The 15,268-nt window shown below is 41.5% G+C and overlaps 1 protein-coding gene across 2 annotated transcripts in view; it reads left to right on the forward strand.

Moving 5' to 3' along the window:
• Nucleotides 1-15,268, forward strand: part of ZNF654 (zinc finger protein 654) — a 40,269-nt gene that overhangs the window by 6,129 nt on the left and 18,872 nt on the right. The window contains exon 2 of one of the 2 annotated variants that reach the window (XM_054838972.1): nt 12,104-12,249. In XM_054838972.1, coding sequence (XP_054694947.1) covers nt 12,104-12,249 — 146 coding nt within the window. Of the gene's footprint in view, nt 1-12,103; nt 12,254-15,268 lie in introns of those variants that run through there. The other variant, XM_054839068.1, reaches the window with a different exon arrangement.

Below are 15,268 nucleotides of genomic sequence, written 5' to 3' on the forward strand. Positions count from 1 at the left end.
CAGGACAGCTGACCCAGACTGGCCAAAGGGATATTCCGTACTATAGAACATAATGCTCCAGATATACCTGGAGAAGCTAGCTGGGAGGCGGGGTCACTGCTCAGAAAAAGATTGAGCATTGGGTGGTTGTTTTTTTTCCTTTGGCATGCGGTGGCATCAGTGGCATTGTCGTCTTCCTTTGTTATCCTATTAAACTGTCTTTATTTCAACTCACAAGGGGTTTTTTCCATTTTTCCTTCCTCCCAGGGAGGAAGGAGTGATTGAGTGGCTGCGTGATGGCTAGTTACCGGCTGGGGTTAAACTATGACAGTCCTTTTTGATGTCCAGTGTGGGGCTTGGAAGGGTTGAGATAATGACTGATCTGACCAGAGCATGTTAAAACAAATTTGTCATAAGCATTTATTAATTTAATCATCACTGGTCCTCTGGTCACAATGTTGTTTTATTTGTTCTAAGAATTGTTTCATGTGACTTGCTGTATATACTGGTTATCAGTGTTTGTGTGGTTTGTCACCTCTGGGTGTTGGATTAAGGTTATCACTCTGCTATATTTGGTGTACTACTGGCTTATGATAAAATCATTGATAGTCAGACCAGTTTGGTATCTGTATTCAGTGGCATTGGAGCGACAGCTTCATCTCCGTACTTCAGGAGCCATTTGTCGGAAGCTATTAATAATTATACTTTTTACTTTTTCTCCTTGAAGAGCCAATATGTGGGGGAGACACCTTCTTTCACCTTCTTCTCCAGGTGAATTACAATAGCTCTTGAGAATGTTTAATATCCTTGGGATGTTCAGACCAGCATGTTTCTATTGCCTAGGTCTCCTGAACATGCTTCAGGTCTCATTTAGGGTTAAACAACTATTTAAGAATATGACCCAGAGATCAACCCCTGCTTACAGGCACTGTGGCTACTCCAACCCCGATGATAAGCACTGCAGCTGAACCAGAGACCAAACCTGTGCCGGTATCAGTTGCTCCTGTACATAAGAAAGTCAACTCATTTAGTAAAGGATGACAAAACAGGGCCATCACAAGAATGGGAGGAGGAAGAGACAGAACCAGAGATAACCACCTGATCCCTGTCCCCGAGTGAGCTACAAGATATGTGAAAAGATTTCAGTTGTCAGTTAGGTGAACAACTTGTCACCTGGCTGCTCCAGTGCTGGGATAGTGGGACCAGTAGCCTGGAATTAGAGGGTAGGGAAGCCAAGCAGCTGGGATCCCTGTCCAGGGAAGGTGGCATTGGCAAGGCGATTCGGAAAAAGACATAAGCCCTCAGCCTCTGGATCTGACTTCTTTCAAGTGTGAGGGAAAAGTATCCCATCAGTGAAGATGATGTATGTCATCCAGGCAAATGGACCACCATGGAGAGAGGTATCCAGTACCTGAGGGAATTAGCCATGCAGGAGATGGATTATTATGACCTGGACAACGCGCAGTTACCCACAGATCCTGCTAAGTCCAGTGTATCCGACCCATGTGGCAGAGGTTCGTACAGAGCACACCACTGGCATATGCTAAATCATTAACAGTAATGGACTGGGAAGATGAAGAGTCACCGGCAGTGGATGAAGTGGCTGGCTGATTCTGGTAGTATGAAGAAAATCTTTCTGCCTCCCTACGGGCCTGTGTCTTGGCTGTGGAAAGACTGAAAAATCTGAAAACCTGTTCGAGAAACTGTCCTAGGAGGTTGGGCAACTCAAACAGGATATGTCCTATTCCCTGCTTGTATGGACTGTTATCTCAGCTGTGAGGATCAAGGGTTCTTCTGCTCCAGAGAGAGGATATAGAGGGTGCATACGACGAGGCACCCTGTGGTTTTACCTGTGTGACCACAGAGGACATGAGGAAGTGGGATGGAAAAGGTACTTCGACCCTAGAGGCACGAGTATAGGATCTGCGGGGCAAAACAATTTCAAATGGTGGTTCTTCCAGGAAAATTGCTGCTCCAGTCTTCAATGGACAGTTCCCTAGACAGAGTAGGAGGATTGATCTTACTTCTGATCTTACAGAAGGAGCTTCTGATTCATATTTACAAGAAGTGAGTAACAAGGATGAGACTTGAATCCACGTGTGCCACACGAACTTATTCATCAGTAATGAATACTATGAGCAGGACTAGAGGGTCCCTGTCTCCAGCCAGATGGAGGAGAAGGACCACCAGATTTACTGGACCGTGTGGATCTGCTGGCCTGGCACATCAGACCCCAGGAGTATGAGGCTCTAAGCGGACACTGGTGCACAGTGTACCCTAATGCCATCAAGCTATGAAGGGGCAGAACCCATTTATATTTCTGGAGTGACAGGGGGATCCCAACAGTTGACTGTACTGGAGGCTGAAGTGAGTCTAACTGGGAATGAGTGGGAAAAGCCCCCCACTGTGACTGGCCCAGAGGCTCTGTGCATCCTCGATGTAGACTACCTCAGTTGAGAGTATTTCAAGGACCCAAAAGGGTACCAGTGGGCTTTTGGCATAGCTGCCTTGGGGTTGGAGGAAACTGAACAGCTGTCTACCTTGCTTACTCTCTCGGAGGACCTTTCTGTTGTGGGGTTGCTGAGGGTCGAAGAACAACAGGTGCCAATCGCTACCCCAGTGGTGCACTGATGGCAATATCGCATCAAGTGAGACTCCCTGTTTCCCATCCATAAGCTGATTTGTCAACTAGAGAGCCAGGGAGTGATCAGCAGAACCTGCTCACCCTTTAACAGTCCCACATGGCCAGCGCAGAAATCCAATGGAGAGTGGAGACTGACAGTTGACTATCGTGGCCTGAATGAAGTCACGCTGCTCATGAGTGCTGCTGTGCCAGGTGTGCTGGAACTTCAATACGAATTAGAGTCAAAGGCAGCCAGGCAGTACACCACAGTCAATATGGTGAATGTATTTTTCTCAACCTCTTTGGTGGCAGAGTGCAGGCCACAGTTTGCTTTCACTTGGAGGAGCATCCAATGCACCTGGAACTGACTGCCCCAGGGGTGGAAACAGCCCCACCATTTGCCGTGGAGTGATCCAGACTGCACTGGAACAGGGTGAAGCTCCAGAGCACCTGGAGTACCTTGATGACATCATCGTATGGGTCAGCCTAGCAGAAGTCATCTCTGAGAAAGGGAAGTCCAAATCCTTCTGAAAGCTGTTTTCACCATACAACAAGGTAAGGTCAAGGGACCTGCACAGGAGATCTAGTTTTTAGGAATAAAATGGCAAGATGGGCATCGTCAGATCCCAGTGGATGTGATTAACAAAATAGCAGCCGTGTCTCCCCCAACAAGCAAAAAGGAAACTCAAGCTTTCTTAGGCGTTGTGGGCTTCTGGAGGATGCATCTTCCATATGACAGTCTGATCGTAAGCCCTGTCTACCAGGTGACCTGGAAGCAGAACGATTTCAAGTGGGGCCCTGAGCAACGACAAGCCTTTGAACAAATTAAACGGGAAATAGTTCATGCAGTAGCCCTTGGGCCAGTCTGAGCAGGACCAGATGTAAAAAATGTGCTGTATGCTGCAGCCGGGAAGAGTGGCCCTACCTGGAGTCTCTGGCAGAAAGCACCAGGGGAGACTTGAGGTCAACCCCTGGGGTTTTGGAGTCGGGGATAGCGAGGATCCGAGGCTGCTACGCTCCAACTTAAAAAGAGATACTGGGAGCCTATGAAGGGGTTTAAGCCATTTTGGAAGTGGTTGGTACTGAAGCCCAGCTCCCTCTGGCACCCTGACTGCTGGTGCTGGGCTGGGTGTTCAAAGGGAGGGCCCCCTCTACACACCATACAGCTGATACTACGTGGAGTAAGTGGGTCGCACTGATCACACAGCGGGCTCAAATAGGAAACCCCAGTCATCCAGGAATTCTGGAAGTGATCATGGACTGGCCGGAAGGCAAAGATTTTGGAATGTCACCAGCGGAGGAGGTGACACGTGCTGAAGAGGCCCCACTGCCTAATAAACTGCCAGAAAATGAGAAGCACTGTGCCCTGCTCACTGATGAGCCCTGTCACATTGTGGGAAAGCATCGGAGGTGGAAGGCCGCTGTATGGAGTCCTACACGATGAGTTGCAGAAGGAGAAGGTGCATCGAGCCAGTTTGTAGAGGTGAAAGCCATCCAGCTGGCTTTAGACATTGCCGAAAGAGAAAAGTGTCCGGTGCTCTGTCTCCATACTGACTCATGGATGGTGGCCGATGCCCTGTGGGGGTGGTTGCATCAACGGGAGCAGAGCAACTGGCAGCGCAGAGGCAAACCCATGTGGGCTGCCCCACTGTGGCAAGACATTGCTGCCTGGCTAGAGAAGCTGGTTGTAGAAGTATGTCATGTAGATGCCCACCTACCCAAGAGTCAGGCCAGTGACGAACATCAGAACAACCAGCAGGTGGATCAGGCTGCTAGGTTGAAGTGGCTTAGGTAGATCTGGACTGGCAACATAAGGGTGAATTATATGTAGTTTGGTGGACCTATGACACCTCAGACCATCAAGGGAGAGATGGAACATGTAGATGGGCTCGTGATCGAGGGGTGGTCTTGACCATGGATGCTATTGCACAGGTCATCCATGAATGTGAAACATGCTGCAGTTGAGCAAGTCAAGCGGTTAAAGCCTCTGTGGTATGTAGGATGATGGCTGAAATATAAATATGGGGAGGCATGGCAGATTGATTACATCACATTCCCACAAACCCACCAAGGCAAGCACTATGTGCTTACAATGGTGGAAGCCACCACCGGATGGCTGGAAACATATCCTGTGCCCTATGCCACTGCCTGGAACGCAATCCTGGGCCTTGAAAAGCAAGTCCTGTGGCGACATGGCACCCCAGAAAGAATTGAGTCAGACAATGAGACTTATTTCTGGAACAACCTCATAGACACCTGGGCCAAAGAGCATGGCATTGAGGGGCTGTGTCACATCCCCTGCCATGCACCAGTCTCCAGGAAAATCAAAAGGTACAATGGACGGCTAAAGACTACACTGAGAGCAATGGGTGGTGGGACTGTCAAACATCAGGACACACATTTAGCAAAGGCCACCTGGTTAGTTAACTCCAGGGTGTATACCAATTGAGCTGGCCCCGCCCAATCACAATTTCCATGTACTGTAGAAGGGGAAAAGTGCCTGTAGTTCACATGAAGAATATGTTAGGGAAGACAGTCTGGGTTAGCCCTACCTCAGGCAAAGGCAAACCCATCCCACAGGATTGCTTTTGCTCAAGGACCTGGGGGCACTTGGTGGGTGATGCGGAAGGATGGGGAAGTCCAATGTGTACCTCAAGGGGATTTGATTTTGGGTGAGAATAGCCAATGATTTAAATTGTATGATATTAATTGCTACATAATACTGCATGTCATCACTACTATGATTGCTGTATGCCATGAAAATGGTATTACAGTAAAAATCACCCAGACTAATGAAGGATGAACTTTGATGAAACTGAGCAAGGTGCAGAGGTGATGAAACCAGACCTGACTTCAGCAACCGGTGCCCAGCAACTTCCTTGAAATCGACATCTTCAATGCGCAGACTGTGAGCATGGACCATGCCAGATAGACCAGCAGTGAGCTCCGGATGCAGCATGCAACAATCCCAGTAGCACACACCATCTCTCCTGTCCTGAGAGACTGTTACAGCAGGTGGAGCCCAAAAGTCACGGACTAAATGAACTCAGAGGACATTTTAGAGGGATCGTCCATAGGCTAAGGGGATGATATCTGTGTGTAAATATAAAAAAATAGGAGAAGTGATGGTGACTAATTGGAATGTATTGGGAAGTACAGGACCTGGTCATGATGTACATGGTATGGGGTAAGGGGTGGACACTGTCCTGGTTTTGGCTGAGATAGAGTTAATTTTCTTTCTAGTAGCTGGTGTAGTGCTGTGTTTTGGGGTTAGGATGAGAATAATGTTGATAACACACTGATGGTTTTAGTTGTTGCTAGGTAGTTGTAGTGCCTACACTAAAAGTCAAGGACTCTTCAGCTCCTCACGCCCTGCCAGGTGCACCAGCAACTGGGAGAGCACAGCCAGGACAGCCGGCTCAGGCTGGCCAAAGGGATATTCCCTGCCATACAGATCTGTGCTCCGGATATAACTGGGGAAGCGAGCTAGGAAGTGGGATTGCTGCTTGGATTAGGCTGGGTATAGGACTGTTTTATTTTCCTTTCGCATGTGGTGAGCAGTTGTATTTGTGCCTCACTTGTATTAATAGTGTTGTTGTTGTTATACTTTTCCTTTGTTATCCTGTTAAACTGTCTTTATCTCAACCTTCGATTTGTTTTCTGTTCTCCACCTCATCCCTTTGGTGGGAGGGAAGGGGTGATTGAGTGGCTGCATGGTGGCTAGCTACTGGCTGGGCTTAAACCACAAGTAGGTAGTGCAAAAATCAGAAAGTTAAGTCATTTTGAGTAGCAGTTTTTCAGATGAGGGAAAGAAGTAATTGTACTTTTTACTTGAAATGCATCATAAGTTGTGTTTTATTAATATCACTGGTGATCCAGACATGCATTCATGTGTGTTTTCACAAGGTTGGTAGTTACCTCTTCCATATAGAATCAAAACAGTTCCTTAAATTAGTTGAGTTTAACTTGGGGGGGGAGGGGGGCACACTAATCAAATGGTGAGAGGAATATGACTTCAGTATAAATATTTATCTTTGTCATAAAATCTTGCACAGGCACATTTACTACAGTGCTACAAGTAGCCAAAACTGCTTTTCTAGAATTAATACAGAGTTTTGACTGCTGTACAAGTGACAGACTGTAAATATGTATCAAAACTGTCTCTTTGGGTAGCTGAAGGTAATGGGTATATGGAACCCAGTCTTACTGTTCTTGCCTCAACCAGGCTGAGGAAATGGATGAGATTTTGTTGATTAAGGGTGAGAGGAAGCATTTAGCTGTAAGGGTAGAGCTTTGGCAGAAACTTGTCTCATAGGATGTGTCATGCTGCTGCTGGGTGATGGTTTTTTCTTTTTCCAGAAGTGTGATTATGTTTGGTTACTCCTTATATAATATTCACATGTGAATTGCAGTAAAACCATTGCTTACATGCCTTTTTCCTTTTTTTAAAAATTAAACTATATAAAACCATGTTAAAGGTGTATCTGTTAAGTAACGTTTTATGTTATCTTAAAATTTTAAGGCCTTTTCTACTCTGTTTGGATAATGGAATCCTTTTTTGCAAGGACACAGTTAGCTTGTTTGTTTGTAGAAACAACAAAATGCTCATCATCCACTAAATACGTTAAAAAGACAGTAAGAAAGGTGCAATTATTTCTTCTGCTGTTTTCAGGTAGAGTAAATTTAGTGTTACTCAAGTTTTCTTCTAGAACTTTGGTATCCAAGCTGCTCTGGTACTTTTGCTGAACAGGTAACCCTGGTAGGTGTTGCTTTTAATTATGGTCTTTAATTTTTCAGGAACCTAATTTTTTTAAGCATGTCCCTTTTTTGCTTGGTATTTTAAATCCTTTTGGGTCATTCTATTCTGTGACAACCACTATATTTGCTTATTATAACAAATGACAACTACTGTATTTGCTAACTAGCTTTCTTTTTCTGAAGACTATAAACAGAAGTACTCACAGAACTGTTGTGGTTTTAATCCTTTAGTGACTTCCTTTACTGTGAAACCTCACAAAAAGTTGTGAGAGTAGCTTCACTTATAATCCTAATCATGACAAAACTTTAAAATTGGTGGGATCTATTTCTTTTTAGTTTCTTTTTTTTTTTGTTGTTGCAGGAAGAGACAGGAAAAGCTGTAGCAACTTCAGGCCTAGCGCTGTATAAAACATTTGTTTCTTGTGTCTTATGTATTTGCAAATCTAGTTATGTGCAATGTTATTTCTCTTAAGTGTTCGGAACATAGGCACACCACTTTATATGTGTATTTAATCACTTAAAATATATGTGTGTATTTAATCAGTTAAAACATAACATTGCAGGAAAAAATACTATTTTACGTTGGTTCAGGTCTTTCATTGCTACCTTGTCATTTTCGGGGTTAGCTGCTTTAGCTGTCTTACAGGAGTCTCCTATAAGACTGACAAGTCTGATAAGTCTGGTCTTGATTTTGCACTTTATATGACACATGTGAATCATGGATTTTCCACTGAGTTACTCAAATATATTAAAGAACGGGAAGGTAGTGTATTGCTGTGGGAGAAAGGTGGAGCTGAGTTGAAGGGGGGTGTCAGAAAGGTGCTTCAGCCTCCCTTTCAATATCTGTATCTGTGCTGAATGAGAAAGGGAAGACAAAAGGCCCTACAGTCTTTTCATCAATGGTAGTAATTTAAAAAGTAAAGACAGCCTGGGGAATGATGCATGGAGAGAATTTAAGTATATAAAAATTGCACCCTAACAGAATTTTTGAAGTAGTTGTTGCGGAAAGTCACATAAAAACGTCACCTCCCTTGTTTTCTGCACTGTGTATTGGAGAAGGAACAGGACACGTTACTTTGACAACATTATGTGCTTATTATTTGGCTGACTTCATTATATTGAAATTAGTGTGGTTGTTAAAAATATGCTGATAAATACAAACTTTAAATAAAGCATTTAGGACTCAGCATAATCTATCTGATTTTCTGAAGTGCTCTGATGACATAACTTCACAGCATGAAGGTGAACATATGCATGTCCTTCGAGTTTTGTTTTCCTTGAAAAATGTCAGAAGTGGTAAAGTTTTTTTTTGGGGGGGGTGGTTGTTTGCTTTCGGGGGTCTTTTTGGTATAAACCCTTACCTATGTTCTGGTTTACAGTCCTGTTTCAAAGCATGGCATGTTGAATATTTTGAACAAAAAAAGGTGTTAGTTTCTGTTCTAGAAAAAGCTATTCCATGAGATCACTTAAAAACAGATATTAAAGTACATAGAATTGTAAAACAAACATACGTTATTCCCTCTCTGCCTGTTCCATATAGAATGTATGTGGAATGTGGTTTGGAATTTATTTCATACTTAGTTCAGCTTTTTCTCTCCCTGCCTGCCCCCATCTCTTACTGATGATTGTTGCAAGTGCTGAGAATTGACCAATTTTAGACTTTTTTTTTTTCTTCCCCTGGGACTGACAAATGCATGGTGACAGGTATCCCTACTCAGAAAAAAAGTGTACTATTTATATTCTTCCTGACCAATTTGGGGTGGGGAGGCTGTTGCTGTGAATGTTTTGTGGATACATTTGAGTGGTGGACTAACTGCCTAACAAAGGCAACGTTGCTGTTGTGGTGTCTTCCTTTCTGTGCTGCCTCTGGTGCTTCTGTGGCAGGGTGGCAGACCAGCTCAGAGAGCTGAACATTTTGTGATGATACTGGTTTGTTTTTTTTTTTCTTGGTAGCATAAAGTGCTAACTGTAAAGAACTGTACAAAGGATTTATGACAGTGAACGATTAAATTCAGCGCAGACAAGTGTGCAGTGGTACTTGGGGAACAAAACAATCCAAACATGTAATATGATGGCCTTCAAACTAACAGTTACCACCCAAGAGCAAGACTGTGTTGTTACGGTAGATGTTTTAATGAAAAATCACCTCAGTGCTCATCACAATGGCCTTTCTTGGCAAATTGAATATTAGGAGGGTAATAAGATAAAACAAAGCAGAGCGTTAACTACTCAAAACCATAGCACATCCCCTCGTCTATGAAATTACATGCTGGTTTGCTATCTCCCATTCCTATCTCAAAAGAGAATACAGAAGATCTAAAAAAAGCTTTGAAGGAAGGCAAGAAATGCTAAGTAGCAAAATAAATTTCACATAAAGATCAATGAAGCTAACTAGGACACTTTAGGTTGTGAAGAAATAACAAGTGCAGGAGGAGACACCAAACAAGATTGGCAAACAGGATCAAAATAAATTATAGGAGGTAGTTCTTCACACCGTGTGCAATTAAGCTGTGGAGCTCCTTACTAAAGGGATGCTGTGGCTACTGGGTTGCTATGAGTTGAAAGAGGCTGTGTGAGCTGAAAAAGATATCCACCAGAAGTTACTAACTACAGTAAATTAGCTGAACTGAAAATAGTTAGGGACAAGTTACTGTATTTGCTCATCTCACTCTGGTTAGGCATATACAAGCTTGTGATAAGATTCTGGTCCTAATGTCAGTGTATTGCTTCTGCAAATAATCAGCATTCAAAGGCTCATTCTGACAATAGTAGTTAGACACTGTAGTCTCTGAAAGGTGCAGTCCTACTGCCCACACTTTATAAAGGCCTATACGTTCCTACTAATTGCCCTTGCTGCACCTACAACACTCATCTGAACCCAAAGCAAACTAGGTCAGGAACTAACTGGCAAAGCACAGCCTCCTCTCCCAAAAAAAGCCACCAGTCACTGTCAGCATCAGCTGAAAGAAGTGTGAGGCAGGACTATTTTGTAAAGTGTTTATTCTTCCTCGTGAGAGGATGAGTATTTATCTACGTCTGCTAATTCTCTTCCAGTTGACCTAGATATTTGCTACATTAGCTAACAGATTTCAAACAGGAATTATTAAAATAAATTTGGTGGAAAGTCAAAATTTACTTATGAAATATGAATCAGTCTCAGCTGTTGGTGAGGAGAAAAAGTTATCGGTCCCATCATCAGTAACTGCTTTGCTTTGGAGCAGCTATAACCAAACTATCAGAAATGGGACACTGGCCGGTTCATGTTGCAGAGCCTTAAACAAAGTTAGGCATACAGCTTTGGAACTAAAACTGTAGGCTGCTTAACTTGACTTCTAGAGTCCTTTATTTAGTTCACGGGAATTAGACATATCTAAGTGGGATTCACAGACTTTTAAGTAAAAAAGAAATCGTGAAGAGGGATGTATCTGATTTTTGGTTTAGTCTATGCTTTATTGGCCAGCCTGGCTCTTGAGATAGGTGGCCAGGTGTAACTAGGATTGGCATTTCATAGATTCCTTGAAGCCAGTTACTTGTCTCTTCTATATGCTATGGAGTGCTTTACTTTCTCTTTACAACGTGGCTGATGGCGTTGTGTTTCCCCTTCTACTTCTGACTTTCTCAGGATGTAGGAGATCTCAGTTAGGTTTCCTCAGCTGGAGAAGAGTGACCTAGGCCCTGAAGTGCACCTAGTCTACTCTTCTGCTTATGTTGAAGCCGTGCTGTTATGATGAAAAAAAATAAGGCAAGAGTAAGTGAGCAAAGGAACCTGACTGTAGTGCAGTGAGATAAGTTAAGTGCCAGAGCGTGGAAGAAATACAGTGTTCAGACTCTGCTTAGAATGCTAAGTCTGAGTCACATCTTAGCTGTTGATTAAAGAAGGAGAGACAACCTAAAGCCCTTGGCCGCCGACTTTCTGGGGGACTGCAGCATAACAGCTAGTCTCTCACAGAATTGGTGGGTGCCTTTACAGACATCTGTTTTATTGCTGTGCTTTGTGCTGAACTCAGTGCTGTGTGTTTTATACGTGAAGCGCTCTAAATGCACTGGGCCTTTCAGAGGATTTCAGTGTAGGGATACCCATGTAGTAATACCCAGATGGTTATTGAGCTTCCCAGTGTTGGCATAGAAATTTGCGTTTATTAATACAAACAAGATTGACTAGATGACCAGGCAAGGATTTTTCTCTATTAAAACACCTATTTCTCTATAAAATAGTGATGCAGTTCCATAATTGTAGATCTGGGCATAACTAGCCTTAGTTCCATCATATAAATAAAGGCCAAATTCACTTACTTGATCAGGTAAGACAGAGTGAGTCTATGTTTGTGCCTTTCTCTGCTGACATGTAGATTAGAAGAGCATGGGCTGGTGGTTCCCCTCTTTGAAAGTTTTAGAATGGAATGTCTGGATATTGTTATAGACTCTAATTTGTATCCTCTTGCAAAATAAAAACTTGTATTTAAATGCAGAGTGTAATATCTACTGTGATATGTAAGAAGAAAAGATTTCCTGCCTTACCCTCTGAAAAGAATAGTTGAAGGTCTTTTGTGGTACATCTTTGGTATATAACATTTCTATTTATTTTTTTGGTTTAGTGACACAAAATGGTCAGTTCTTTTGGTTACAAACCCTACTTCTGAGGGAGAAAGAGGGGAGATAAAGCAGATACGGTATTAGCTACGTATTATTTCTGACTAGAGTGTTTTACATTGTAATATGTATTTCAATTTTTTTTGTCATCAGGTTGTTGAAGACTATGCTGGAAGATGGCAGGTTCCTTTGCCTCAGCTTCAGGTGCTTCAGACAGCGCTCTGTTGTTTCACATCTGCCTGTGTATCATTCCCAGCTGAATGTGAGCACGTACAATATGTATTGAGTAGCCTAGCTTTGTAAGTACATCTTTTTTGGTTTTTATTACTTCCTTTACAATATAAGCTGTTTATGTTACTTTTATAATAGCGATAGGGTCTTAGAGATCCTCAGAGCTTTTAAGAGTGGTTTTGTCAGGTGACTGAGCTATGTGGAACCAAGAATTGCTAACTGAGGATACAAACATTAGAATTTAGTCTAGTCTTTTTATGTCCTTGTTAAATATTCAAATTGGGTATTAGTGTTGTGTCATAAGGTTTTTCTGGCAAAATGAATAATCTGAAGCAATAGGTAATCACCATACAGACTCCTTTTTGGAAAATCTTATTTTGGAGTATTTGAAGACCAACCTTTGACAGCATGTAATTGTAAATAAAAGTTATCTGGAGTCTTTGCTGTTCTACCTGTAGTGATATAATAAGTATTTAATATAAATTTCTTGTAGTGTTTAAGAAATGAGTTAATTTTAAAATTGATTTTTATGTTTGAGTCATCAAAATGCTTATGGGAATGACTTATTATACATTTAACTGACCAAAAGTTACATTCAACTTAACAAAGAACTGCAGAATGTTTGGTCATAAATCTTGCTATATTCTCAATTTTCTTGATGCATTAGTGGTTTTCCCACATGAAGCCTGAAAGTATCAGGGTAATAATGATCAGTACATAAGTAAAAGTCCCATTTTTTTTTTCTTGCTCTAAAAACCTCCTTTTCAGGTCTCAAAACCTCAATGTTGAATGAAAGGAAAAAAAAATAAAAATCTTTAAGCGAGTTAGATACATTTAGCCAAGATGCGATGTATTTGATCTTCTCGCAGCAGATGGAGACAAAAACCTAAAAGCTAACTTTATTGCAAGTTTGGTTTGAGTAAATCAGATTTATTTGTCCAGCTGGTTAAACTGCTTTCTTGTTGAGCAGTGCTTTCAAATACAGCTTGATATTTTTGTTTGGAATTTTGCGTGGAAATGTCTTGCTCCCACCTCTAGTTAGCAGAAGTGAATGCTCTCCTAGTCTTCCTCTCTTAGTTTACACGGTCAGGAGAACTGGGTTGATTATCATTTCTACTGTTCTTGAGCTATCAGTACTAATTACATAGAAGTCGAGGCTTTATTCTATACACTTACAGAGTATCTGCTATCTGTAAGTGCTGGTGAAACTTTACCAGAGAGATACACTGTTTTGTGTGTGTGTGAAACTATTTGACATGGGACTATTTATGGAATCAGAAGATCACTATTTTTAAAACTGGAATGCTCAGGTATTGGAGAATGACTAGCAGTTGCACCAAAACATGGTGACTTTTTTTTTTCCCCACTAGTTCTTAGGAGAAAACAAAAAACAAACCTCAAAGTTCAAACCACACTTTTATATATTTTTAAATATCAAAGCTTGGGAGGAAAAAAGGTAGAAATGCAGGTATTTGTTGTATGTAGGGTGGTCACTTCCTGATAATCTAGAAGAGATTTTCTTCCATTCTAAAATGCCAGTTTGTTTCTTCTGACTCTGCCTGACTGGCATAGTTTTGCATGTGATACCATAGAGGAATCCTGGGACTTAATAGTTGCAGTTACCTGGGAAACCTTGCTCGAACCTCTTTTTTGCAAAATTTGGCATATATTAAGTCTTAGTTCTTGGAGACCAAAAATCTGCCTGACTGTATTGTCATACTTGAGTAAGATTTCCTTGGTAACCAGACAATAAACTATTAACAGTAGTGACTGTTGCATTTCCTATATTTATTAGCCTTGCTATTCATCACAAATGAGGCAGCACCTGTATTACCATTCATATCAGGGTTTTTTAATAATGGTGCCAGCATACTAGTGTTCTTGGGCAATCTTCTGATGCCACTAATGTCAAAGTAGTGATAAGATAAATATGGAACCACCATTATTATAAAGAAATGAATGTAAATGTGGACGTGCAATGCTGCAGACTGTAAGAGAACAGCTCCAACCTGGAATTGAGTATAGTAATTTTAATTGGAGACTGGTGATGAGGAAACATATTTTGATAGCTTTCTTTATTACTCAGTGTGTAGAGCGGGTGCATTGATACAGAATCACAGAATGGTAGGAGTTGGAAGGGACCTCTGCAGATCATCTAGTCCAACCCCTCTGATAAAGCAGGTTTACCTAGAACAGGTTGCACAGGATAGAGAAGACGACTGTAGCTTACACTTGTTCACTATTAATTTCCAGGTTTTACTTATTTATTTATTTATTTTGTCAAGCTGGTATTCTCTTTAAATCAGTCAAAGCAAAAAAAAAAAAAAAAGGATGCATGCATCATTTGCTATAACTTGTTTTGTCTTACTATTTAAGTTCCAGTTTGGCTGCTTTCCAGATCATGACATGACTCATGCCTGACCTTTCCTGAGAGTCAAGTATGCTGCAAAATGTTGTTTATCAACATGAAATGAGATAATGTTTTTCAGAACAAAGTACTTATTTGGGTACTGGGTAGTTTTTTTTTCCCCATCCATATTTGGGTTAAGATTCAAGGACCTATTCTGGAGCAAAATTCTGTCATTGAACATAATGAATGTGTAGCTTAAATTTTCTAGGTCTGTTTTTGGCATAGCTTATTGCTGGTTAGCATAAAAAATACTGCAGCATAATCTAAAGGAAACCTAAGTTTATGATACTTTTGCGTTATTCCCATACAAAACTTCATTTTGTTTTGGTGAATATTAAGATCTTTTAATGCACAGTATTTCTGAAAATAGTATTGAAAGGAAAAAATGCCTTAAGTCTGCTTTTTAAACTCTTTTGAATTAACTTTATTAGAAACAAAACATTTTGAGGTTTAGGAATACTTTGGGTGTTAACTTTAAATACAGTCAAGTTTGACTTCAAATTTGGGGATAACCGCAGTGAATTTAAATGTTTTGCAGAAGACCTCCTTGTCCAGTTGTTCATGAAAATCCACCTTTTCTTTTAAAAAATGTTGCAACAAAAGACTAAATATAGTAGCCAGGAAAGAAATTGCCATCAGCATGATCTTGAGTCAAAAACCTGTAGATTGGAAGAGCA

Source organism: Grus americana, chromosome 1, assembly GCF_028858705.1.
Source record: "Grus americana isolate bGruAme1 chromosome 1, bGruAme1.mat, whole genome shotgun sequence".
Taxonomy (NCBI): domain Eukaryota; kingdom Metazoa; phylum Chordata; class Aves; order Gruiformes; family Gruidae; genus Grus; species Grus americana.